We start from the raw sequence: 27845 nt of genomic DNA, 5'->3' as shown, positions 1-27845 counted from the left end.
ATTGGAAACACAGCTTGTAATATTTGGTTTTAATTCGGCTTTTATCGGGGTTTATTTTCTGTATTTTTGTATTTTTGTATTTTGTAATTTTTTTGTATTTTGTGTATATTATTTGTTTTTAATATGCTGTGAACCGCCCTGAGTCCTATGGGAGAAGGGCGGTATACAAATTAAAATAATAAATAAATAAAATAAATATGTATGTACAGTATATATATAATACAGATATGTATAGAGTATGTACATATATGCTGTATATAGATACAGTACGTGGGTATATATGTACAGTATATATGTATAATGTAATAATCTAACTCCCTCATGATTTTTGCTTTACATTAAAAAATTAGAAAGTATTTATATTGAAAAAATGACTTCAATCTCTATAAGATGAAATGCAAAGATTAATGTGTATATAATACGACAAATAATCCATACTATTATAGAATTGCTAATAATGTACCTATCCTAATATTATGTACATTATCTCTAGTACTTTAAACATACAAAATAGTAGGCTTAATGCTCACTGAATTTAGAATTTTACTTCTTGTGAGCAAGACTGGAGCTAAAACCAATAATATAACAAAGTACTTTTGTATGTATAATTCCTACCTTGTTTCTGTGGAATGAATTTAGGAAATTCAAATCTGTAGTATCTGATATTCCACCATGTAAAATAAGAACTTGATTGTCAATAATAGTAGCAAGAGGAAGCCAGCTGTAGACATCTTGTAGAAGATGCAAAATTGGTTTCCCATAGGTCTGTCAAATGAAATACTGGGTTAGACACTCTTGAACTATTCCTTAGAAATCTATGGACAGCTTCATTTTGGCTTTACAATAAAACAAGAACAAATTTGAAGGCAAGTATTTTTAGGACATCTCTAGGCCAGTAATTGCTAATGGCCTGATAATTTTTGTAAAACAGTACAATCTGTTCTGTCGCTTTGTTAACTTGATGGTCTTTATCAAAATGAGATAAAATACTAACCTTATACTTCTTCATAATTTCTTTTGTGAAACCATATCTGAAATGAAAATAATTGTTGGAATACATGTTAGAATGTATTTTACATTGTAACAACTACAAAATTATTCAGCCAGTAGATGGCAGTGTTTAGTTTGCATGTATGGTTATAATCTATGGTTCTTTATGTTCTGAGGAGAGTTTCCTGTGATAGTTGACACCGTCAAAGCTCATGGTGACTGTACACTGTACATTTTATTTGATCTATATGGCTATGTAACCATCCTCTGTTACCAATCTTCATGGCTGTATAATACGGATAGTCTTCAAGTTACGACCACAATTGAGCCCAAAATTTCTGTTGCTGAGACATTTGTTAAGTGAATTTTGCCCCATTTTACAACCTTTCTTGCCATAGTTGTTAAGTGAATCATTGCAGTTGTTAAGTTAGTAACACAGTAGTTAAATGAATCTGGCTTCTCCATTGACTTTGCTTGTCAGAAGGTCAGAAAAGGTGATCACATGACCTTGAGACATTGCAACTGTCATAAATATGAGTCAGCTGCCAGGCATCTGAATTTAGATCACATGACCATGGGGATGCTGCAACAGTCATATGTGTGAAAAATGGTCATGTCACCTTTTTCAGTGCCATTGTTACTTCGAATGATCACTAAACAAACTGTTGTAAGTCGAGGACTACCTGTAATCTTCTGCTACAATTTCTATAGAATAAAATAGAATTTCTATAGAATAAAACAGAATTTTCTAAGAAGTTATGGGCCCAGCTTCAACATAGAGATAAACCAGAAATAAACCCAGTACCCAGAGATGAAATCCCAGGTAAACCAAAATAAACCAGCTTTAACCCAGAGATAAACCCAGATAAATCAGCTTCAACCCAAAGTAATCCAGAACCCATGATAAATCAGAGATAAGCCCAGTATAAACCTAGGTTAAACCCAGATTAGAGGAGAAATATAAAGTTCAGCACAGAACGGAGCAAACCAGTCATAGTCAGCTACAGGAAATAAGTGCAAGATACAGCAACAGAAAGAAGACTGCAACAGAATCTATATAAATAAAAATGTAAATGTTCGTTTGTTCAAAATTTTAAATCTCCGAAAGTTCTTCACCAATTGCTTTGAAATTTTGACACAACATTGCATTCGAATACACACGTGTTTTTATATACCTATATTATATAGATGTCACACCTGTGACAGGTAAAAACATGTTTTGAAAAACAGCGCCATCTGTTGGACGTAAAAGCAACACATGCTTTTACCAGACTGAGCCACAGCAACGCGTGGCTGGGTACAGTTAGTAAATAAATAAAAGAAAATGGCCAGTAACAAAGCTGAAACAAAGGTTTCATTTGCAAATCTGACAAACCAAAATTACCACTCTTGGAAATTCAAGATGAAAATTCTGCTAATACAGGGGTGTTAGACTGCCGGCCCATGAGCCGGTTGCATCATACGGAGGCCGCGCCCACCCCAGCTCCGGCAATGCAAAAAAAAGTCGTGATACGTCATGACACATCACGTGATGTGGTGAGTTTGACACCAGTGTGCTAATAAGTGAAGACACCAGTGTGCTAATAAGTGAAGATACGCGGAAATGTATAAATGAAATTAGGCCAGAACACCCTTCAGATGAGTTGATAGAGAAAGCTCAGAAAGCTCAGAACATCATCTCTCTTAGTATATAAGATGGTCAAATCATACATATATGTAAGTGTGAAACTGCTAAAGAAATGTGGGAAAGACTACAAAAGTTGCATGAAAGAGCTAATCTAAGCAATGATGAACTGTATCAATTGAACTGAAATCAGGTGGTTAATACTGCCAAGAGGGAGAAACATTCAAACTGCATTCACACATGGGACAGATGACTTGGACATAGAAGTCCTGATATAATAAAGAAATTAACTGAGAAAGATTGTCCAAGTGGAATAAAAGAAGAAATTAGGCAACAAGAGGTTTCAATCAGGAGATCCACCAGAAGCAATAAAGGCATCCCAGCTAAATGTCTGTCTTATGTTGCCTGCATAGCATTAAAACCAAAGCCAGATTCATGGGATGAGATGCAAAGACTTCCAACCCATGAAAACAAAAGTTGGATCAGAGTTGCTAATGAAGATATGACATCTCTTAGTAAACTGCAGACATGGACACTTTTAGAACTACCTCATGGTAAGTGTGCAAATGGGTTTTTAAGGCCAAATGTGACTCTGAAGGCAAGGTCTGTAGGTACAAAGTATCGTTAGTGGCATAAAAGGGCCATTGTTCCCCACCCTTGGTCTAAAATAATGCATGAGCAAAGTATAGTAAAATACAGTTTCAAATACCAACACAAGAAAATCAGGGTTAGGTCAAAAACATTATCAAACTCTCAGAAAAAAAGCATATTTAAGAGCTCAGGCTGGAGAAAGAATAAAAATGGCCATACCTAAGATTCATCAGGTAGTCCTCATGATTCCCTCTGTTCAGATGTAAATGGTTAGGGTAAACAAGGAGAAATGCAAACAGGATTATAAGTATTTCCATGGAATTGTTCCCTCTGTCAACAAAATCACCGTTAAAAACGTAAGGGTTTTCTTCTGAAGGAAGGCCATTCTGCAGAAGAAAACAAAACAGCAGAGTAGCTAACATTGCAATACAATTTTATAGAAATATCCCTGCAACATTACCAGAATACTGTATAATATTCTTTCCTAGCAACACTTTTCCAATTCTGCCAGAGCTCATAATAGGAGGGCTATATCAATCATGAAGGCATTATAGTCTTATCTAACTTTTGAGATTCTATGTCAATATAATGGATAATTCAATATTTTTACATCCATATATCCCTCCAAATAACACTCAAGATCATTCAAGAAAAATGATAATATAAAATACTCCATTACAATTAAAATAAAACAAATCAACTAAAAACATACAAATAGAAAATAAATTACCGTAACTTCCATCACCAACCTACTTCAGCACACAGATCAACTTCTGTATAAGGACAATACAGTCCTAGTTGAGCCAATCTTGGCAAGTAACTCTAACATAAATCAGTGTTAAAAATGTTTTATATTTTATTGCCTGTGTTTTCATTACAGTGAAATTATTATGACAATAATTTGTTACATTTAGAATCTGCTTCACCAACAAGAAACTAAAGACATTTTAAAATGTTCTTTTCTCCAATGCAATGCGAGGCATTTTAATTTTATATAGATATAATAATATTTTGTGATAGATATGTACTTCCATTCTCACGCGTGTGTCAGCTCTCACTGCCCATGTAATTAGGAATATGCTTGTAGTACTAAAAGCCACAAGCTTTTTAGAACACACTTGTTGGAGCAGTGAATTAAAAGTGTCCTCAATAACAAATGAAGCATATTCTGATAAATTACATTTATCCAGGCTGGGAAAGCTGTTGATTTTTTGGGGGAGTTGTAATATTAGTTTTTAAAGCATCTTAAATCTGCCATTAAATTTGAATTGTAAATGCAAAACATCCCATCTATTTTAAAATATAATAAGACTTTCCTGTCTCCATTTGCTTTTCTTAAGTGTGTAACAGCTTTAGCTTTAGTTACTTGCAAATGGAATGAAAATGAAATCTTTTGCAGCAACATGTAGCTTGTTTGTGGAGCTAAGATTGCTCCTATTTCATTAGATAAAAATAATAAAAATTCAAATAATAGCAATAGCACTTAGACTTATGTACTTCTTTATAGTGCTTCAGAGCCCTCTCAGTGGTTTACAGGGTCAGCATCTTGCCCCCAACAATCTGGGTCCTCATTTTACTGACCTCGGAAGGATGGAAGGCTGTGTCACCACCAAATAAATAAAACATCCATGGTACATATAACTATATTAAGTTGTAGGGTAATAATAAATATTAAAATATCCACAAACACAATAAATGACTATTATAATACCCTACTGTCCTAAATAATACCTTACTGTCCTAATAAAATAGGATATGCAATTTAATATTCCTTAGATACGGTACAACCTCCCATCATTAAACAGGAAAAGGCAAGGTAACATTGAACTACCAAAGAAAAATGGGTCTTAACTGTTCGCAAAAAGGCTTCCTCAGGGGGACTAATCTAAAGTGCAAAGGAAGGCTGTTCCACAACATTGATGCTTTCATCCAGAAACATTGTTTCCTTCTCCAGCCTCCTCTTAACTTACAAACATATGGAAGAACCAACAGTTTCTCCAAAACACAGCTATGATGATACTTGGTCTTTGTAGATAAAAAGCAACACTTGGAATTGCAGACAGAAGTTTACTATCATTCATAAAGGAACTTGAGCACAAGTCTAATATTTTCTTGTTGGTTAACACTTGCTAGCAATCAGGCTACTGCATTTTGTACCAAGCATAGTTTCCAGGTATTCTTCAGAGGCAGCCCCATGTAGAACACATTGCAGTAGTCAATGTGCATGGTAATGAAAACATTAGTTATTGTTGCATGATATCAGTCCTTCAAGATAGTCCAGATAAGGAGCACCAACCAGTAATAGCAATAGCACTTAGACTTATATACCACTTCACAGTGCTTTACAGCCCTCTCTAAGCAGTTTACAGAATGAGTATAATGCCCCCAACAATCTGGGTCCTCATTTTACTGACCTCGGAAGGATGGAAGGTTGAGTCAACCTTGAGCCAGTGGGAATCGAACTGCCAAACTGCTGGCAGTCAGCAGTCAGCAGAATTAGTCTACAGTACTGCGTTCTAACCACTGCGCCACCAAGACTCTTATACTGTATTAATACTAGCTTTATGTAAGATTAAAGAAGCAGAACTAAAAATAAAATCTTCGGCAGTACGTTCATTTTTACTGTAGCAATTCTTCCTAGTATTGACAACTGCAGATTTTTCCATCTTTCCAAGTCTAGCTTTATTTGTTTCAATAATTTTGTATAATTGTCTTCTTTTATTGATGAGCATTTGGCCGAAAGATGAATACCTAAGTATTTAATTTTTTTCACTATCTGTACCTCTGTTTTCTCTAGCATTTGCCTTCTCTGTTTATCTGTGAGGTTCTTAACTATTACTTTATTTTTTTCTTTATTTATTTTTAATCCCGCCATTTCTCCATACTCTTCTATCTTTCCCCATAGCTTAGGAATCGTCTCTAAAGGTTCTTCCAAGATAAATACTAGATCATCGGCAAATGCGTGTAACTTATATGTTTCATTTTTTATCTTCAATCCTTTGATTTCTATGTCCTGTCTAATCCTGGCCCCTTCCGAGATGTTGTGAACCAAGGTGTCTCTTATCTGACTGGTGTCTAATCTGTGGATTTTTCTCCTTTCTCTCAAGGACATTTTCACAGACCATTGCACAAAGGTCCTTGAGGTCCAGGTAGGCTTGCAACTGGCACATTACCCAAAGCTGAGCAAAAGGCCCTGGATACAGCTTCTACCTGTCCATCCAGCAATAGCCCCACCACTTTATATATTTATGTCTTTCAAAAAGAAAAAACACCATAAGTTCAAATACTCTGAATTCTTTTCTTAATTTAAGAAAATGTTTCATAATATCCAAGCTTCTAAATGCTTTTCTTTTCAAGAAGAAAACTTCTAAGCTATTTCAACTTCCATTTACATTTTGTAAAGAATGCCAAAAACTCCTTGTTTTTAAGTTTCACATTTTCCAATATTCTTTAATAGTGCTTCCAATCAGCCTCCAATTATAATTAACAGCGTGCCTGTGGAAAGATGCCCAAAGCTTAATAAGTGATACCATAAAGTGCTGATCATCTGGATGCAGGTCATTTGAGCTAAGCACTATCTTAAAAACTCAACAATGTTTTAGTTACTTACTTTGTAGAATATCAGCAGAAGATCATCTAACTTTCCATGTAAATCACCTAGAAAGAAAAACAGTTTTAGTGCTGCATATAGTACAAAGCTTTCAGATGAAACTTACCAGCTGCCAGAATTAGAAATCATAACTCTCCAATATTTAAGAAATATATATGTGAAGGAGAAAATGTAGGCACTCAGGTGTATTTTAATAGATTTTGAATGGGAAACCAAAAGGGAAAGAACCAACATAAAGAAACTCACTACATGAATATTTCAATGCCAACTCAGAAAGCTAAAAAGGATTTGCTGGAAGTAGGATATGTCTCATTTACTTCTAATCAGAAATTTGGCTTGAGCTTCAATAAAAATGATGCTTTCATCTGTCACTAATCAGATTTTGGCCATGGAAATTATTATTTGCTTGAAGAGCAGGTCATAATCTCTCTCAGATATACTTATAATTGTGCAAATGAGGACACCGGTTAGACGAAGTACATATGGATTAGCAAGGACAGGCTTGCTTGCAAGACAATTATAATTTCACCCTATTTAAGAGGCTCACATTTTGAGGAAATATAATGGTATTTTCTTATGCACAGCAGTAACTGAATAGAACTCACTGAATTGTATAAAATATAAATAGAAGCTTCCTTATGTGGCTTTGCACTGAGCGGATTAAAAGCTGATTAAAACATTCTTATATTGTATGAGTACAATGAATTCAATCTGCTAGCTGCTCCTGTGATTGGGAGATACAATGCTGAGTCTGAGAGTTATAACAAAATAATTATTCTTCTTTGCAGTTGCTGAACCTCCTCAAGCAGACTCAGGGAGTTCATCCATAATATATATCACTGCTCTAACAAAAGAGTATATGTAGGCTTGAATGGTGGAATCCTTGGAGGTTTCTGAGCTTGTTTTTTGTTTGCAGATATCTCATTACCCAACTAGGTAATGTAGGAAGACAGCACCCCCCCCCCAGAGAAGGAAATATTTTGGGAGATATTAAAAAAAAATCAGAATATATTTCCCCAAAGGAATAATAGAAAATCTTAGGCCAGTGGTGGTGAACCTATGGCACGGGTGCCAGAGGCGGCACTCAGAGCCCTCTCTGTGGGCACGCGCGCCGTCATCCCAGTCCTAGACCTTCAGCTGGGTTTTATAAAACCTTTTCACTTTAGGCCTCTGCCGCCATGTACAAAAAAAAAAGGGTCAATCAATCAGTCAATTTCAACTTCTCACAGGAAAAAAAAGATCTTGCAAAGTTGGAATTGATTGACTGAACTTTTTAGTCCCACCCAGTCTGCCGTTACCACCACAGCCATGCCCACCCAATGGGCCACACCCAGCCAATGGGCCACATCCACCCAGCACCCGACGATGCATAAGTGGGTTTTGGGTTGCACTTTGGGCACTCGGTCTCTAAAAGGTTCGCCATCACTGTCTTAGGCAGACACTCCCCCCCCACACCAAATCTCTCTGCCCCAAGCAGAAACCAGGTCTGTAGAAATGCAGTTTTGATAATCCTTTCAGAAAGACTGGAGCCAGGAAGCTTAGTGCTGATGGAATTAGAAAGACAAAGATCCCTAGAACCAACAACCCCTCACCCAAAAAATCCAACACAGGACATATCCATCAGCCACAGCCCCAGGGAAGCAGGACATGACCTTTGGGACATAATAGGGTTAACGTCCACCACTATTAGAATATCAGAAAGGCACACTGAAACTCAGGTCAAAGTTCATGCCACAAAAACAACTCCAAACACAAAAGCCCAAGAAGGTATAAAAACCCACTACTCCCTGCTCTATGTGGTCAGAAGCTCCAGAGCCACATGTCTTGTGGTTCTGCTCTTCAATAAACTACAACCTTCTTTCAAAGCAGTCTCTATTTTGTTTATTCCCACTTGGACTGGACCCTTGATGAAGATTTTTCTTTCAACAATTTGGCACCCAGAATGGGACTTCAAGCTAACCTCTCCAATGGACTAGGACTGAGTAAGCCTCCATCTTGCCAGCTACAGACCTCTTGTGTCTGTGGGTGGATTTCCCAGACTCTGCCCATTTGGAGTGAAGGTAGTACGGGAAGTTTTGAGTTTGAGCTCAAGGGCTGCTTTGGAAAGAAGATGAGTACCTCGAAATTTAACTTTTAAAGCCCAGGGGAGCGAGAGAAATGTGTGTACGTCTGTGTGAATGAGAAGAGCCTTTTCCCTATCACAGCTGGATCTTGCTTCCTCTGGGCTTTCCTAACCGCCAAAAGATCTATTCAACCAACAGACTCTGGAAAGCATGGGGGTTTGCCCAGAGTACAGGACTTTTTGTTAGGAAAAAGGGAGAGGCTGTGTGAACATGGAATGGAATGAGTGAATGAGAGAGTTGAACCTGGGCAACTGGCTGAAACAACTTGGCAAAGTTCCACTCTTCTAAGAGGGACCCTCATACTCTGTGAAAAGGAAATCAGAGTCCTCCCAGACCCCTTTGTGGGCTGAAACTGGGACAAGGGGCTAGAGTGGCTTCAAAAGTGACCTTGCCAAGGAGCAAGGGCTGAAAGATTGCCTTGCCGGAACCGGGGACTCCAGGAAAGAGTCACTCTGGGGACGCAGGAGAATAAAGAAAAAGACTCACAAGGTAAATGGATCAGAGTCTTGTCTGAAAATATGGGAAGCTCTGATTGCAGGGTTCTGCCGATATCTCCTTTAGGGAGACCTCTAAAAGCCTGGATCTAAAAAAGGTTACCCATCCAGACGGGAATGAAAAAGAAGCATGCATGCCAATTATGTAAAGAGTGGTCTTTGCTCAGGGACAAAGCTGGAAAACCAACTTGCCTAAATCAAGGTACAACCACGTGATATGTTTAAGATTTGTGCCTTCCCTAATTTGAGTTAACTGGGGGGGAGGGTAGAAACTCATTTAAGACTTTCTTTCTTGCCTCATTTGTATTGTAATTAGCCAGTTGAATGGATTCATGGAGGAATAGCATTTGGAACGGTTGGCACAGCAAGTCCTGAACACCTTGGATTTCTGTGTGGTGGAAGGAAAATTTGTCCAGGATGTTTGTATTGCCTATCTATTAGAAGTAGCTGCATGCACCCACATACCATTCAGAATCACACTGAGGCTATTTCCTTTACCTACCTCCATGTAAAGTCCCCCAGGCTGGTTCTTGCTCTGTGGCATTCAGGCCTTTGCATGCATACCTTCCTGCAAATTCCAAGGGGGAGGGAACCATGCTCCCTCAGGAAATTTACAATTCATATGCCCTTATTGAGGAGGTAGCAGGAAAGAGATCTCCAAACCCAAGACCTGAATATGTTGTACTGGTGGACTCAGATTGGGAGTCCTAGGGCTCATTTTGTGCAATTTAATAGCCTGGCTTGCACACTGGCTTAACTTTAATTGGACATCACAAACCTGAATGCCATAAACTAGGAGCTAAGGCAGGTCCAGAAAGCAGTCCTTGGAAATGGGCAGCCAGTGGTTATGTATTGAGGCAAAACATGGCTGTGAAGAATTTTGGAAGCATGTGCAAACCTGACTGGAAGCTCAAAGTGACACCCAAAATCTGAAAAGAATTGGCAAAGAATATTGGACAGTATAAATTTGTTTTCCACCTAATAGAACTTTTGCCCTGGTTGAAAGACTCCCCTTTTGGGAGCCACTGCAGGGATCTTTTTCTGCTGCCTTTATTAGTGTCTTCTCCTCTTTACATTAACAGTTTAAAAGCTTGTTTCCCCACATCCTGGAGCACCCAGAGAAGAGCCCATCAAGTCTCTCTGATCAGATCAAATTTTAATCTTGTGCCAATAAAAGTGTGTCACCCACACTTATATGGCACAAAGGGGGGATTGTGGGAAGTCCCCTCCCAGAGAAAAAAATATTTTGGGGAATATTAAAAAGGCAGAATATTATATTTCCCCAAAGGATTTTAAAGGCAGAAACCACCACCACCCAAGTCTCTTTGCCCCAAGCAGAAACCAGCTCTGTAGAAATGCAGATCTGATAATCCTTTCAGAAAGTCTGGAGCCAGGAAGCTTAGTGCTGATGGGATTAGAAAGACAAAGATCGCTAGAACCAACAACCCCTCACCCAAAAAATCCAACACAGGACATAGCCATCAGCCCCAGCCCCAGGGAAGCAGGACATGACCTTTAGGACATAATAGGATTAACCCACCATCATTAGAATACCAGAAGGAACAGGAACAACTCCAAAAGCCCAAGAAGGTATAAAAACCCACCACTCCCTGCTCCATGTGGTCAGCTTTCCCAGACCCACATTTCTGTCTGCCTCTGCTCTTCAATAAACTGCAACCTTCTTTCTAAAGCAGTCTCCATTTTGTTTATTCCCGGCTTGGACTGGACCCTGATGAAGATTTTTCTTTCAACAGTAATATCTGTGAATGAGTGGGGAATTTGCTCCCTATTTATATACAGTTGCTTGCCCTTCTAATTACGGTGGTGTCGTGGTTTTCTCCTTACTAATTCTTTGATTACAGTATTGTTTAGGGCAGTGATGGCGAACCTTTTAGAGACCGAGTGCCCAAAGTGCAACCCAAAACCAGTTATGCATTGTCGGGTGTCAGATGGGTGTGGCTCACTGAGTGGGCATGGCCACTGCATGGGCGTGGCCACTGAGTGGGCGTGGCTATGGTGGTCATGGCAGGTGGGTGAGCGTGGCCACCTTGATGTTGCTCCTGGGGAGGGATACCTGTGGGGGCAGGCAGGGTTGGGGGATATCCAGGGGTTCTCTGGTGGGTGGGGCAGTGGGCAGAAGGCTCATCCTTCAGGGTGAAGTGAGGCAAGGGAGGGGACAGGGCAGGGGTGCCATTGTCATGGGGCAAGGCAAGGCAAGGCGAGGCAGGGGCTGGGGCTGGTTGCAGACAAAGGGGGGCTCTGGTGAGGAGGAGGAGGAGGAGGAGGAGGAAGAGGGCTTAAGCAAGTTTAGCAATTGGAGTGGGGATCCCCCCCAAAACAAATGTGCTTTGTGGGTAACCTCAAAGCACGACAGAAGAGACCAAAACCTGCTGCAACCATCCAGCAGATGGGAGGGGAATAAAAACCAAACAGCCCCTCCCTGCCAATCCTCAACAGAAACTGACAACGGCACTTTAAAAAGTGACTTAAGACCATTTTTCACACTGTGGCGCACGCCCACCCCTTGCTGCTGCCAGGAGGGTGGCAGCTGGTATGCGAATGCTGCATTGTTGGGGCCTGCTGAGGCCAGCAAGCAACCGAGGCAGCTCCAGACACCCGGCCATCCCTTCCTCTACTATGTGGCTGGCTGGCCTGACAATGAAGAGATCGTTGCTGGCGCCACCACCATTCCCACCTCTGCCGCCGCCATTGCCGGCATCACCACCGCCATTGCCTGCATCACTGCCGCCATTCCCGCCATCGCCGCTGCCATTCCCGCCTCCACCATTGCCTGCATCACCACCACCATTGCCTGCATCACTGCCGCCATTTCCACCATCCCTGCCATTGCCTGCATTGTCGCCATTCCCGCCATCACCACCACCATTCTCGCCTCCACCATTGCCTGCATCTCTGCTGCCATTTCCATCATCACCACCACCATTCCCACCTCCGCCATTACCTGCATCGCCATTGCCATGCTGAGGAGGAGGTCCCCTGTCCCTGGCTGGCCATGCGAGGCAGCTCGAGGCTTTGAACTGCCGCCCCAGAGGATGTCTCAGGTACCTGGCCCACATGTTGGAGAGAGAAACTGGTGGCACGGAAAGAGGCCGACCCTCAGGTGCGGCAATTGCAACAACGCTAGCCCCAGCCTCGGCCAGGCGGCGCCAGCTGCACTCGAGACACCCGGAGTGAAGAATGGCCGCCGCAGCAACCTGCCTTCCACCTTCACAGCTGTGGACGTTTCCCTCCGATCAGTCCGACACACCCGAAGGGGAGAGGGATGGGAGCCTCCAAGCAGAGGCCGCAAAAGGAGGAGAGGACCCCGGAGCGGGCAGTGTGGGGCTGCGGGGTGGGACAATCCGCCGATTCCCCACCCGGCAGGTGGGATCACAGACCGGCCGAGGGCAGGGAAGTCGTTGTCCCCGGCTTTGGTCAGGTGGCGTGCCGGCCACTGGCAGAGGCCCTGAAAGGAGATGACCCCGGAGCAGGGAAGCCATTGTCGCAGCATCGCTGAGGAGGATGGAGGAGGAGAGCTGGCTGGGGATGGGCTGGTGGCAGGTGCAGCACTGCCCACGTGGGGAATCTGACCCGCCCCAGCCTGGGGGGGAGAGGCCGAGGGAGCCTGAAGGGAGGCAGGTGTAGTGCTCAGGGGTAGCCACTCTCCCCCCACCCACCCACCCCGCACTCCCGTAGAAGGGCTGGCTGGCTTTGGTGTCACCTGGGCAGGCCTGGCTGTGCATCTGCCCAGCAGCACTGGCGGGCCCGGTCTTCCTTCCTTCCTTCCTTCCTTCCTTCCTTCCTTCTCCCTCCCCTCCTTCCTTCCTCTCTCTCTCTCCCTTTCTCCAAAGTCCAAACTTACATGTCCTCTTTCCCCCGCTAACCTTTTGCAAAGCGCGCAAACGGACACTGCGTCCTACTTGTCTTTTCTAAACTCACACTCACCATCGCTTCCAAAGGGCATCTCCTTACTCACTCGCTCTCTTGCTGCACTCCCGCCCAAACCTGCTTGTATACTGGTTCCTCTCTCCCCGTCCAGCTCTCACAGCTGTTTCCACAAGAGCGCTGCTGATTTCGGTTTTCCTGCCCTCTCCAGTTCCCACTAGTCAGGCGCATGTGGAAAGGGGGAGGAGCGTCCCTCTGGCCCGCGTGCCGACAGAAAGGGCTCTGCGTGCCCAGTGTGGCACGCGTGCCATAGGTTTGCCACCACAGGTTTAGGGTATTGTTTTTTGCTAGATTGTTTGCCTGATGTTAATCCCTGCTTATCTGGTTGTTGGCTGCTGGAGAGGATGTGTTCTAGTATTTTTGTTTCCTTTTTAGCTTTTTAATTGTCTTGTTTGAATGCTGTATAAATATGGTTTATTTCTATGTGTCTATTGATAGCTGATTTGTCTAAATGCTAAATTTCCAGGAATTCCCTATCATTTTGGATTTAGCTTGGTCTAGGATGCTCACAGTTTCCCCCTTAAACTATGATTGAGTCTATCTGTGGGTTGTGAGATTAAGAAATATTCATTGTGTCTTCTGACTGCTAGTTGTTTAAAGTATACCCTGCTAGCCTTTTGCTTGTCTGTCCTACATAATGGCTGTTACAGTGCTTACATTGTATGTTGCACTGTATATTGTAGATAAGCCCTGTTTTTCTACTTGAGCTACTGGGTCTTTTGGTTTACTTAAGTTGTTTTGGAGAGCTTTGATTGATTTGTGTGCTACAATAATACTGTGTACTTATACCACTGTAACCACATTGTGTCGATGTAATCAAGGAAAAATGATTAGGAAACTTGAAATGTTTACTTCTTTACTGATATAATAATATTTATGATAATGAGAAGACACGGATGGTCTATGGTCACCAAAGAGTGCTATTTTGACCCAGAAGATTCCCAAGTCTCAATCAATGCCTTTTCAAAAATTTAAAGAAGAGTGGAAAATTTTACTTTTTCTCCTTTTTACTTTCCCTTTCTCTTAGCTATATATTAAAATATAGCTTATACATTACAATTCCTAGTATTTTGTATATTTTCATAATTTTAATAGTTCCAGAAAAAAAGCATTTCTCAATAGGCATTCCTTCTATTATAATAGGATGACCAGATCTGGATGGCAAAAATCTGGAGAACCTTTAGGGCGCAGATATCTAACTCTTTGGTCCCATGTAGTGCTCATCTTGAATTTTGCAGCCCAGATTTGGTACCTTCCAATTGGTAATAATGTATCAGAAACCAGTTCTTGAAGACTGGAGAAGGTTAGAGTTGAAATTAATTATTTACCGCACAAAAGAACTTTGTATAGATGGAAATGCAGTTCTTTTCATAAAAGCTTGCCTGGTTGGATCACTGACTCATTCAGTAACATCTGACATAAAAAAACTGGGAGGAACTTGCTTGGTTTACTTAAAATATGTTCTGGAGTGTGAGTCACCAATCCTTTTTTGGAATGATAAAGAAAAATTGGGAAGGATTTGTACTAGGAGGAAGGAGCTATCATCTCAAAGGCACTGACAGCTAAAAATATTGCACAGCCTTCCCCATTCAAGAGATATTTTAGATTCTATATCACCCTGATACTATGCGTCACTTAAGAAAAGTGTTGCTAGCTTACCACAGATGGTTACTTCTTTGGCATAAGAAGTTGAGAGATGAGTGATGTTTGGCATTTTTTGAAGGACTTTCCTGGTCTCATGAAACAGCTGAAGCACATATCGAGCATGTAGCTGCTGCAGAGTATCATATATGAAGACAAAAACAGCACGTTACTAGCATCCATTCACTAAAGCTAAGCGAGAAGGATGTTGTCTGTCTGAGAGAAAATTTAACATTTAGAGGATATTTAGAGGCCCTGCTCTCTCGAAGAACAAGTGGGCAAGATCTTTAATGCTATTCTAATAAAGATCTCTGAACTGTACTTGGGCAATACTGGTTGCAACCAGTGTATTACACCACTCCTTTAAAAAAATGAAGTGCTAAATAGTCTCAGCTTGGTTGTCAAGGTAAAACCATGAAAAAGAAATGAAAAAGAAAAAAATCCACAAATTATAATGTACTAGAGTAAAGATGGGGAACTAAGGCCCCTTTATGACTTGTGGACTTCAGCTCCTAGAACCTGCCTCCAGAAGTTGTGAATGCTCCAACACTGGAAATTTTTAAGAGACTGGACAACCATTTGTCTGAAATGGTATAGAGTTTCCTGCCTGAGAAGAGGTTTGGACTAGAAGACCTCAAAGGTCCCTTCCAACTCTACTACTACTACTACTACTACTACTACTACTACTACTACTACTACTACTACTATTATTATTATTGGAGTTGAAATCCACAAGTCATAAAAGGCCCATAGTTCCCGACTCCTGTACTAGAGCTACCTTTGATTTGACCCCATCTAGGTAGATGTATTTCTTTAAAGACTATCATAAGAGATACCTTATTTTCCCATTTTGTAATTATAATGATACATTATAAAATAAAGCGTTAAAATTATTAAACCACTGGTCTTAACTTGCCTGTTGATCTTTGAAAGCCTGAAGAAGTACTTCAGTATCAGTGACAGTGAGAGGAAAAGAAAGGTGAGGCCCAGGATAAGAGGTTGGTACTTGTATTATTCTTTCGTACTCTGTCATGGCATGATCTGAGATTGATATGGCATCAAAATCACTACTAGTATAGAAAAAGTGGGAGCGGATTTCTATAAAGGAAGCAGAAAATGCAGCTAATAAATATTTTATCTTGTTAATAATCATGTCCATAGATGTAGCATTTACTCTGAGCAGACTCTAGGCTAAGCCAGACAATGGGAGTGGGAGGAAGAGGGGTGCCATCTTAACTAAATATCTATGGAGATTCTCAGTCATCCAGGTCATGGTTATCCCAAAGGTGCTTTTTCAGGAGGCAACTGGACTTTCTTTGTTTTTTCTTTGAAGACATTTCGCTTTTCATCCAAGAAGCTTCTTCAGTTCTGACTGGATGGTGGGGAATGGAAGGATTTATATTCCTTGCAGACAGCTGGTCATTTTCATGCAAGGAATATAAATCCAATCAGAGCTGAAGAAGCTTCTTGAATGAGAAGCGAAACATCTTCAAAGAAAAAACAAGAAAGTCCAGTTGCCTCTTGAAAAAGCACCTTTGGGATATTCTGCAGCTATAGTACTGTATTGCTTTGCATGTTGGGCTAAACTGCACTTAAGAATGAAAATGCAAAGTTCTCTTTTTCAGTCTTTTAAAAGTTTTTTGTTTTGCAAGAGCAATTGCAAGATGTAATTAATGCTGCTTTCAATAAACTATGTTGTTTTTAACCACTTTGTCGAGTCCAACTGTTGGTGACTTTATAGGCAAGTGCTCTCCATGCTACCTTGTCAAGCACAGCTTTTTTCAATTGTTATATGATAACATAGATTCAATAAACTATAAACTATGTATATTCTTTTTCATGGATATAATTACAAAAAATATTTGTTTATAGCATGTTCAGAGCTATATATCAATGTTTCTCAACCCTGGCAACTTTAAGATAGGTGGGCTTCAATGCTAAGCATGGATGCCTTCGGAAATCTGGTTGTTGAAACCCACCTATACGGTTACCAAGGTTGAAAAACCTTGTAAAGATTCACAATTGTGCAGCCAGACTTTTCTTTTTTTCCCCTCCATTTTTCCCTTCCTGGGAGCCCCTAATTGTGGAAACTGCAAAAAGGATTATTCCCACGATCAATATTTTTTTTCTTCCACTAGAGAACACCTATTTTCGTTACATTGCACAAATTAAACTTCCTAAAACTATAAATATTAGTGAGCCACCATTTCTAGCATCCCTTCATTAGTCTTGTTAGCTGTAACTGGTGGGAGTTGCAGTTCAAATTTTGGTGGACATGTTCTCCTCTGCATGAAAAAATAATAACTAGTTTACATAGAAAAACTCATTAATAATTATTTTTAAGACAGAAAAAAATATTTAAAACCAGAATTACAAACATTGCCAAATATAACTTTTTATAGGAACATTTTCTTAGGAATACACTTTGGCATATTCAAAATTAGGTAATCATGAAAATATTTTAGCATGAGTATGAAAATAAAATATTTGTTGTTTTCTACTTGCTATTGATTCTAAATTAATGAAGCCTTTTATAAGAGCTAGAATTCTTGAATATCAATATTAAAAATATATTGAGCAGGATAGCAAAGGTGCTAGTTCTTCTCCTATACCACTGTGGTTATGAATAATCGATTCCTACTTTAATTGACCATTTAATTGGAACAGCACAGGCACTTATCCAATTCTTAGATTTTCACTCTTGGAAAACATAAAGTTTTCATTTGCATGTGTGAATCCTGAAGTGGGTCTGAAGATACTCACAAAAAAATAGTATCGATACCTATAGGTTTGTCTGTGGCTGACTTGCCATTTTTCTAAGCAAAATATGTCAGTGGAATTTATTAAAAATGATGTATTTTTCTAAAATTCTCACCTGGATCTGTCTTATTGGTCTGAGTAAAATGGTCCAGCATAAACGTGAAGAATTTGGAGAGCTGAGTAAGAAAACATCTATTAGTTTGTAAATCAAAATCACTGATCTATTACACATTTACCAGGGATCTACCTACTAGAACAGAGGTGAGGAACTATGTCCTTTTTATGACTTGTGGACTTCAACTCCCAGAATTCCTGAGCCAGCCATGTTCCCCACCCCTGTACTAGAAGAAAGCTTGACAAAATCCCAAGCATCATACTTAGTTTTAATGCTACCCCTTGCATGCATGAAACCTTTTCCAGCTCAAAAGACGTAAGTATAAATAACTCCTACTCTGTGCATAAAAACTGGTCTACTTCTCTATCACTCTTTCCTGTTCCTGATTAGTGCACAGAGCAGATCAGGAGTAAGCAACTCTTGGCCCTTGCACTACAGCACGCCTACCACCTAGTTTCCTGTAGCCATTGGCCTCATTTCTAAAGCTTCTTCAGGCAGTCATCTCAGACGTATAGCAAGAACACACTGTACAGGTAGTCCTCGACTTACGATCACAATGGAGCCCAAAATTTCTGTTGTTAAGTGATATAGTTGTTAAGTGACTTTTGCCCCATTTTACAACCTTTCCTGCCACAGTTATTATGTGAATCACTGCATTTGTTAAGTTAGTAACACGGTTGTTAAGTGAATTTGGCTTCTCCATTAACTTTGCTTGTCAGAAGAGTACAAAGGGTGATCACATGACCCTGGGACACTGCAACTGTTATAAATATGAGTCAGTTGCCAAATGCCTAAATTTTGATCATGTGACCATGGGGATGCTGTAATGGTGGGTAGCTGAGAGGGGAGTTGGGGTGGAATTGGCACTGGCTGGGATCGGTGCTGACTGGGAGGCTTTGTTGGAGCTCTGCGGATTCGGTGGAGAGGTCGGGAGCTCCGGCGGCCTCAGCGATGGCCGACGGTGGGGCATGGCTTTTGGGGAGGGATTTTTTTTTAAAGGGGAAGAGGAGATTGATTGAGGGAGAATAAACTTTTGTCCCTTTTTCCGGAGGGGCAAGCCAGACGGAGGGAGAGCGAGATAGGAGGTTGGGAAGAAGAAGCTTTTATCCCTTTTCTTCCGGAGGGGCAAGCCGGGCAGAGGGAGAGCGAGGTAGGAGGTTGGAGAAGCTTTTATCCCTTTTTCTGCAGGGGCAAGCCAGACAGAGAGGGGGGGGGAATAGAGATATAGAGGTTTCTGTAGAGCAAGCTTGAGAGAGAGAAGGGAAGAGAGAAGAAGAGGATTCAGTGGGGAAAGATCAGAGAGAGAAGAGGAGATAGAATAAGTGGGGAGGGTCCTCTGAGCTGCTGAGAGAGACTGGCCATCATCACCTCATGTGAACTGCTGCTGAGAGAGAGACTGACCGGTAAAGTCAAGCATAGCAATTGACGTTCCTGGGATGCTTGGCCAGAAGAGTGAATTCTTCAGACACTGAGGGCTTTTGTCCCGGACCAGAGGGTATACATGGTAGGCAAAGGTGGACCGAGATTCTTCCCACTCTTATGTGCTCTTGGAGTGGAAGAAAAGGGTTCCAGAGAGCTTTCAGGTTGAGAGCCTTCAATTGACTGAGGATACCAGGTCAAAGGTGATATTCCTGACCACATGGGTCACGCCTTCAGCAAAAACATTGGGCCCACAAAAGGAGACACCTACTTTGATTACTATAGGAGCAGCAGAGGCAGGGTTGGCCCAGCCGGGGGGAGCCTGACACCCATCCAAACCCTGCCTGGCAACTATTGTGTGGGGGCTGGGTACAAGAAACTACGTATCTTTTCAGGGATACAACCAGTGCCAGAGGGGGAGGAAGAATATGAAACCTGGATAGAACCGGCAGTACAGACAGTTGAAGAGTGGGATATACCAGATGCTCAAAAGAAGCAGAGGGTCAGACAAAGTTTAAAGGGACCTGCTGCGGAAGCCATCAGAAGCCTAATGCTGAGCTGAGGGTATTTCACCATGCGTGATTACCTCTCTTTATTGCATGATGAATTTGGATCTGCCAAAACAGTTTCTAGCCTACTGTTTCGCTTTGAGCATATGTACCAGAAGAGAGGTGAAAGGTTATCTGAGTACATAAGATGATTGAACAAGTTACTATATCAAATTGTGGAAGGGGGGGCTGGATCCAGCTGAAGTGGAAGGAGCCCAGATGGAGCAACTTTCACGGGGTGCTTTAGTCTCAGATCCAGTCTGGAACCAAATAAAGACTGAAACCAAAGGGAACATCTGGGAGTATCACGAGTTCATAAGAAGAGTTAGGGAAACAGAAGTGGTAGAGGAGGCCAAAGAGGGTAAAGCCGATTCACCACCAGAATGGCCCTCAGGCATGGGAGCAAGGAAAGGTGGAGATGATGATGCCTGGCTCACAATTATGCAAATTCAGATATCAAACTTAAATCAAGATGATGGCCTCGTGTACGGCAATGGATAGTTCACCCTTTAATGGAGGTTGGGCTAGATTAGTCACCGGGGAGATGGGCCTTTCCACTGCAGCTGACAACTCAACAAGATCAGTGATCTACTATAACTGTGGGGGTGCAGGACATTACAGGCGTACTTATACAAAGTCGTGCAAACCAGGAAATTTTGCTCAGTGGGGAAACTACAGAGGGCCCCAGTGAGGGAGCCAACTGGGTGCCCAGCAATACTAGCTAGCTCCAATCAAAGGGGTGATGGAGGGCAGCCTTGGGCATCACCTTTTGTGAGTGGAGCTCCCCCAAGGTCCCCCCTCAGTGATAGACATGATGGGAGCATCGCCCTTAGCAAGGGACTCCCATATCCTAGAGCCTACTGAAGTCAGAGTGACAAAGCTCCAGCAACAGCCTTCGGGGACTCAAGCACGGGCTGTCAAACCAGATGCTGTGTCTCTTACTGCCAAAATTCCTAAACAGTTAGTGTGCCCTTCTTCTATGGTGCCGATACAAGTGGAAGGCACAAGTGCACAAGTGACATTACTGTATCGGGATTTCTATGATAGGCACCTGATGCATATACCCATACGAAAGTTGAACAATTTGAAGATTTGGGGCATTGGAACAGAGGAGTTCCCATACAATGGGTATCTACCTATCCAGCTAACATTTGGGCCCTCAGTTGCTGGATACACAGAAACCTTCGATACCCTGGCCATTGTCTGTACTCGTCCCCCAGGAGCTAGCCAGGGCTCACTGATAGTGGGGACGAACACCAATTTAGTTAGGCATCTGCTCACCCCAGTTGTCCCAATAAGGAATGACTCAGTGATAGGGGATGTTCATCCCACATTGCAGACAGCATACCAACACCTGATGTGAGAACAGCAGGCTCCTGCAGAGGGTGTGAGGTGACTGTGGAAGTTGGACAGAGCAAGGAGAGTATTACAACCAGGGGAGGTGGCGTGTCTACGGGCCTCTGTCAGACTGGACTGGAAGCAGCCTGGTCCCTACCTCATCCTTGAACCTGACCCCAGAAGGCAGAATGCTGGGGTGGAGGTAATCCCAGAGGTGGTCTCCACAAAGGCTCTGCAGCAGGCCAGAGGACGGATCTCAGTCAGAGTCCAGAATATTACAAATTTCCTTGTGAGTTTGAAAGACCGGATGTTGTTGGGACAAGTGAGCCCAGCCACCCCAATTGTACCTCCTGATACTAGGGAAAAGATGGAGGGTGAGGTCTCAACAGATCAGTTCTACCCTAAGAACACGCAGCTTTCCCAAGAATGGCAAGAGAGCGCTAGAGACCAGCTTTGGAGGTGGCAACATCTGTTCTCAAAAGATGAATTTGATGTGGGATGTGCTAAGAGCGCTCAACATATAATCCATCTACAGGAAGACAAGACTTTATGAGAGAGGTCTCGGTGGATTCCCTTAAGTGATTTAGATGACCTTAGAGAGCACTTAGTGGAATTGAAGAGGACTGGGATCATCCGAGAATCTCGAAGTCCCTACACCTCTCCCATAGTGGTAGTCCGGAAGAAAAATGGATCCCTGAGAATGTGTATAGATTACCATACCCTCAATCAGAGGACCATTCCAGATCAGTACACAACTTCTCAAATCGAATATGCGCTGCATTGTTTATTGGGAGCAAAGTGCTTTAGTGTGCTGGATTTAAGGAGTGGCTATCACCAGATTCCCATGCATCCCGACGATAGAGAGAAATCTGCTTTCATCTGCCCTTTGGGGTTCTATGAATTCAATTGAATGCCCCAAGGGTTGTCAGGGCCCCGGCAACCTTTCAGAGACTCATGGAGTGGACTATGGGAGACATGAACTTGATAGATGTGTTAGTCTATCTAGATGATATTATTGTCTTTGTTGAGACTCTTGAACAACATGAGGAGCACTGACAAGGCTCCATGAAGAAGGATTGAAGCTGTCATTGGAGAAATGCCAATTTTACCAAACATTTGTCATATATCTGGGTCATGTTGTCTCTGCAGAAGGGGTATCAACTGATCCCACAAAGCTTGAGGCTGTTACTTCTTGCCCCAGACCTCAAAATGTGACTGAACTGCAATCATTTCTAGGGTTCTGTTCATATTATCAGAGGTTTGTTGAAGGGTTTGCGAAGATAGCCCATCCTCTCAATGATCTGTTGAAGAATGAAGAGGTAGAGGATGTGTCTGGTCATTTTAACTAGGTCCATCAGAATAAGGGACCCAGGAAGTCTCAAGAATCCATTCAGGCAGAGTGGACTAGGCAGCATGAGCAAGCTTTTGACCAGCTAAAACAGAGACTCACGAATGCCCCTGTCTTGGCCTATGCCAGTGGTTCTCAACCTTCCTAATGCCGTGACCCCATGCACCCACGTGACCACACGTGACCCACACGCACGCACCCACGTGACCCACACGTGACCCACACGCACGCACCCATGTGACCACACATGACCCACACACACGTGACCACACGTGACCCACACGCACGACCACACGTGACCCAGGAGCATAGAGATGGCTCTCCTGCTCCAGCTACAGCGACCCCCTCAGCCGGCCAAATCTCGCCACCGGGAAGGAGAGGAGAGAAAAGAATGGGAGAGGGGACAGGAGAGGGGGAGAAAGGGGGGTAGAATTTAGAAAAGAAAAGGAAAGAAAAAGAAACTTTTGTGCGGAGCCGGCAATCGCGGAGCAAGACGCCCGTTTGGTGCGGAGGCAGGCAAGCCCAGGTGCTCCTGGGCGGCCATGGCAAGCGGCAACGACGACGCAGGCCGACCACCAGCTGGGCCACCAGCTGGCCCAGCCCAAGGGAGGTAAGGCACCCGCCGGGCCCCACGCGCGCCAGCAACCCTCCCTACACCCGCCACTGCTCCGCTAGCCTTACCTTGGCCACTGCACGTTCGGTGCGACAGCAGGCAGACCCAGGCGCTCCTGGGCGGCCATGGCAAGCAGCAGCAACGACGCAGGGCGACCACCGGCTGGGCCACCAGCTGGCCCAGCCCAACGGAGGTAAGCAGCTGCCGGGCCCCACATGTGCCAGCAACCCTCCCAGCGCCCGCTGCTGCTCCGCTAGCCTTACCTTGGCCACTGCACGTTCGGTGCGACAGCAGGCAGACCCAGGCGCTCCTGGGCGGCCATGGCAAGCAGCAGCGATGACGCAGGGCGACCACCGGCTGGGCCACCAGCTGGTCCAGCCCAAGGGAGGTAAAGCACCCACTGGGCCCCACGCGTGCCACCAACCCTCCCTGCGCCCGCCGGCCTCCCACCTCCCACCCCTGGCCCTCTTTACTTACATTTAGTAGTTGCTCAGCAGGGAGGGGTGGAAATGTCCCGAAAGCTCGCCTTAGCTGCAGACAACTTGCAGCACCGTTTGCAGACTGGGACTTTTGGCGGGCTCAGCAGGGCAGAGACAGCCTGGACAATTCCTATTGGCTTTTGAAAGCCAATAGAATAGAGCCTCTTGAATAGAGTCTATTCTATTGGCTTTCAAAAGCCAATAGAATAAGAGGGAGTAGCACAGCTAAGGAAAAGGGGGAAAAAATGGCGGGGAAAAAATGGCGGACTGCGTTGTTTGGTGACCCCCGTGAAATGGTCGTTCGACTCCAAATGGAGTCGCGACCCACAGGTTGAGAACCGCTGGCCTATGCAGACCCTAACCGGCCATATGAACTACACATTGATGCTAGTTGGGATGGTCTTGGGGGGAATACTGTATCAGGAACATGATAAACACCTGAAGCCCATTGCATATATTAGCAGGGGCCTAACTTCAGCCGAAAAGAACTATCCTACCCATAAGCTGGAGTTTCTGGTGCTTAAGTGGGCGGTAGTAGATAAGTTAAAGGACTACCTATATGGAGTGGAGTTTGAGGTTAAGATAGACAATAATCCACTCACTTACCTGCTCACAACAGCCAAACTCGATGCCACGGGGCATCAGTGGCTAGCTGCACTCTCCGGGTTCAGGTTCAGCTTGAGGTACCAGCCGGGTGTGAGGAACAGGGATGCAGATGCCCTGTCGAGGAGACCTCACGGTCCCAAGGCACATGTTCGAGAATGGATCCAATTGACCCCTGATGGTATTCAAGCTCTGTATCAAGGGGTTGAACACTGAGTTCGAGGAGCAATTGGGGAAGAAGCGGTAGGAGTCACTACTGCAGGTGTTCCTAAACTGTACTGCAACCCCATTCAAGTTAGAGGGGAGGGTATGCCTGTTTTGACCAAGAAAGAAAAGGGATAAGGCAGAAGACCCCCTTTGTGGCCTGTCTGCAAGGGCTTTGAGTAGTGGTCAGCGAGAGGCTCTGCTCACTGACTTGCCAAGAGGAGCTTGGTTGCTGTATAAAGAGTGGGACTGTTTACAGCTCCGGAACGGTGTGATTTATTGGAAGGGCCCTTCCAATGGGCCCGAGGAAAAGTGGCATCTCTTGCTCCCATAAAAACATAGGGAAGCGGTGCTGATTGCGCTACATGATGAGCATGGACACCTGGGCCTAGAGAAGACCTTCACATTAGTGAGGGATCGGCTTTACTGGCCCTGTATGAAGACAGAGGTTGAGACTACTGTCGATCCAAAGAAAGACCTTACCGTCCAGGACCGCACCGATGGGCCACCTGCAAAGTCATGGGCCCCTGGATCTGGTTTGCATCGACTGTCTGGAACCAGATACAAGTGGACAGGGAAGCATAAACTAGCAGACTGATGGAGTTCTCAGTCATACATTGTCAGTGAGAAGCTACATGGATTGCCAGTGTACCGGATTCGACCAGAAGGGAGTTCAGGGCCTCTGAAAGCATGGCACTGAAATCATCTATTGCCTCTAAATGAGGCAATACAAGTCTCTCAGCCATCTACTCCAAAAGCAACTGAACTCTGAGGAGAAGACCAGCTATTCAAGCACAACCTGATTCATCCATGGAAGGAGAAGAGGAGGACACAGAAGAGGAAGAGGATTGTATGAACTGTTTCTGGTCATTGGAAAATATTGCAACAGTTCCCCCCGTATCAGACACTGAAATGGGGCTTGAGTAGCTCAGGCCAGATGCCCCTGAGTTTGTATCTAAAGCTTGGGAATGGGGAGAAGTTCTTAGAGAACCTGAGTGGAAGGCTGATGAGCAGTCTGAGGAGCTGCCAGAACTGGAGAGAGTGCCACCAGCTCCAGAGGCTCCTGGGCTGGAAGAGCTTATGGAGACAGTTTCAACCTTTCCACATGCCTCACAACAGCCAAAACCAGAGAATGGGTTTCCAGTCCCAGAGACTTTTGGGTATGGAAAGCCCCGGGAGGATCTCATTCATTACAGCCAAACCCAAAGTACAGTGATACATCCAATTAGAAGACTGACATATGATGCTCTGGGCCACAGCACAGAAGAGGCAGTATTTACTGCTAGACAAAATTCTGATCCACCCCCAGACACCCCAGACTATTGGTAAGCATTTCTCACTCTTTGAGGGAGCAAAGAACTTTTGGGCAGGGGGAGTGTTTAGTGGAGAGGGGAGTTGGGGTGGGATTGGTGCTGGCTGGGATTAGCGCTGGCTGGGAAGCTTTGCTGGAGCTCTGCAGATTCGGTGGAGAGGTTGGGAGCTCCAGCGGCCTCCACGGTGGCTGGCGGTGGGGTGTGGTTCTTGGGGAGGGATTTTTTAAAGGGGAAGAGGAGACTGACTGAGGGAGAAGCTTTTGTCCCTTTTTCCAGAGGGGCAAGCCAGATGGAGGGAGAGTGAGGTAGGAGGTTGGGAAGAAGAAGCTTTTATGCCTTTTTTTCAGGAGGAGCAAGCCGGATGGAGGGAGATCGAGGGAGGAGGTTGGCTGGTTTTGTTTTTATTCTTTTCGGTGAGGCAAGCCAGATGGAGAGGGGGGGAATAGAGATAGAGAGGTTTCTGTAGAGCAAGCTTGAGAGAGAGAAGGGAAGAGAGAAGGAGAGGATTCAGTGGGGAAAGGTCAGAGAGAGAAGAGAAGATAGAATAAGGGGGGGTCCTATGAGCTGCTGAGAGAGACTGACCATCATCACCTCACATGAGCTGCCTGCAAGAGACTGACCATCATCTCATGTGAGCTGCTGCTGCCAGAGATGGAAGCTGCTTGTTGACAGAGACTGACCACCATCTTCACCTCATGCGAGCTGCTGCTGCCAGAGACTGACCATCATCTCATTTGAGCTGTTGCCAGAGACTGACCATCATCATCTCATGTGAGCTGCTGCTGAGAGAGAAACTGACCACCATCACCTCACACAAGCTGCCTGCTGAGAGACTGACCACCATTACCGCACGTGAGTTGGTGCCGACAGAGACAGAGCACCACCGCACCGTGTGTCTCTGTCAAGCAGAGGTGTCCAAGCAGCCAGACCAAGAGGGCCAGGAGAACCCAGACTTCAGCGAACCCTTTGGGGGTGGCACTACAGGTAGTAAGTATAAAAATGCTCATAAGTCACTTTTTTCAGTATGTTGTAACTTCTAATGATCTAAATGAACAGTTGTAAGTCAAGGACTATCTGTATTGGCTTGCTTGTTACAAGGGAAGTCAATAGTGTCAGGAAGAGAAAAGGATAAAGCAAAGTTCAAGAGATGTTTCTTTCTCTGGCCTTTCTCTCTCTGCCTCCTGTGTCCCAAAGAAAACTCATATTGCTGCCAGAGTGTAGAATGAGCAACAGTGTAGTGCAGGGCTTTTCAGCCTTTTCACCCATTGTACCACTTTTAGGATATGGCAATATTCAAGTACCACCAGTCACCTAGCAAGGTGTCAAAAACCTGATGACCAAAAAAAGGAAAAAAGTGATAAAGTACAGGTAGTCCTCGACTTACAACAGTTCGCTTAGTGACTGTTCGAAGTTACAACGGCACTGAAAAAAAGTGACTTATGATTATTTTTCACACTTATGACTATTTCAGCATCCCCAAGTCATGTGATTTACATTCGGATGCTTGGCAACTGATTCATATTTATGATGGCTGCAGTGTCTCAAGGTCAACCTTTTGTCAACCTTTTGACAAAAAAAGTCAATGGGGAAACCAGATTCACTTAACCTTTTTCAAATATAAATTTTATTATTTTCATCATAAAAAAGGAACACATCACAAGTACATCACAATGCTATAATAAAAACCCCACCCCCACCCCCCACCCCCCGGACTTCCCAAACCTAATCCCAGGATACTATTCAAATAAAAGTAAACTAATATTAATATCCCTAACTCCACAAAATATTATTCTACATAAGTAGGTGAAATATATATATGTGAAAAAAAGAACAAGTTAACTAAAAACCTAGGTTATATTCCACCATTCTATACTTTTTTTGAATATAGATAATCCATCTTCTCCATATTAATAAAAATTGTTCGTTTGAGTGATTCTTCAAATAAGCCGAAATCTTTGCCATTTCAGCAAAATACGAGACCTTCAATCTCCAGTCCTCCATTGTAGGTAGAACTTTACTCTTCCAATTTTGAGCTATCAGCAAACGGGCAGCAGTTAAACAATACAACATCAAATTCGTTTCTTTTA

The 27845-nt window shown here is 43.5% G+C and overlaps 1 protein-coding gene across 1 annotated transcript in view; it reads right to left on the bottom strand.

The window, feature by feature from the left end:
- The window catches only part of PPEF1 (protein phosphatase with EF-hand domain 1), a 55945-nt gene that overhangs the window by 16385 nt on the left and 11715 nt on the right, over positions 1 to 27845 (bottom strand). The window contains exons 3-9 of the mRNA XM_029285980.1: positions 17894 to 17954; positions 15935 to 16116; positions 15037 to 15151; positions 6816 to 6862; positions 3425 to 3591; positions 995 to 1031; positions 616 to 765 (exon numbers count right to left, since the gene is read on the bottom strand). Coding sequence (XP_029141813.1) covers positions 616 to 765; positions 995 to 1031; positions 3425 to 3591; positions 6816 to 6862; positions 15037 to 15151; positions 15935 to 16116; positions 17894 to 17954 — 759 coding nt within the window. The remainder of the gene's footprint in view (positions 1 to 615; positions 766 to 994; positions 1032 to 3424; positions 3592 to 6815; positions 6863 to 15036; positions 15152 to 15934; positions 16117 to 17893; positions 17955 to 27845) is intronic.

Source organism: Protobothrops mucrosquamatus, unplaced genomic scaffold, assembly GCF_001527695.2.
Source record: "Protobothrops mucrosquamatus isolate PMUCROS unplaced genomic scaffold, P.Mucros_1.0 scaffold_198, whole genome shotgun sequence".
Taxonomy (NCBI): domain Eukaryota; kingdom Metazoa; phylum Chordata; class Lepidosauria; order Squamata; family Viperidae; genus Protobothrops; species Protobothrops mucrosquamatus.
This window is presented reverse-complemented; position numbering and strand designations above follow the sequence as displayed.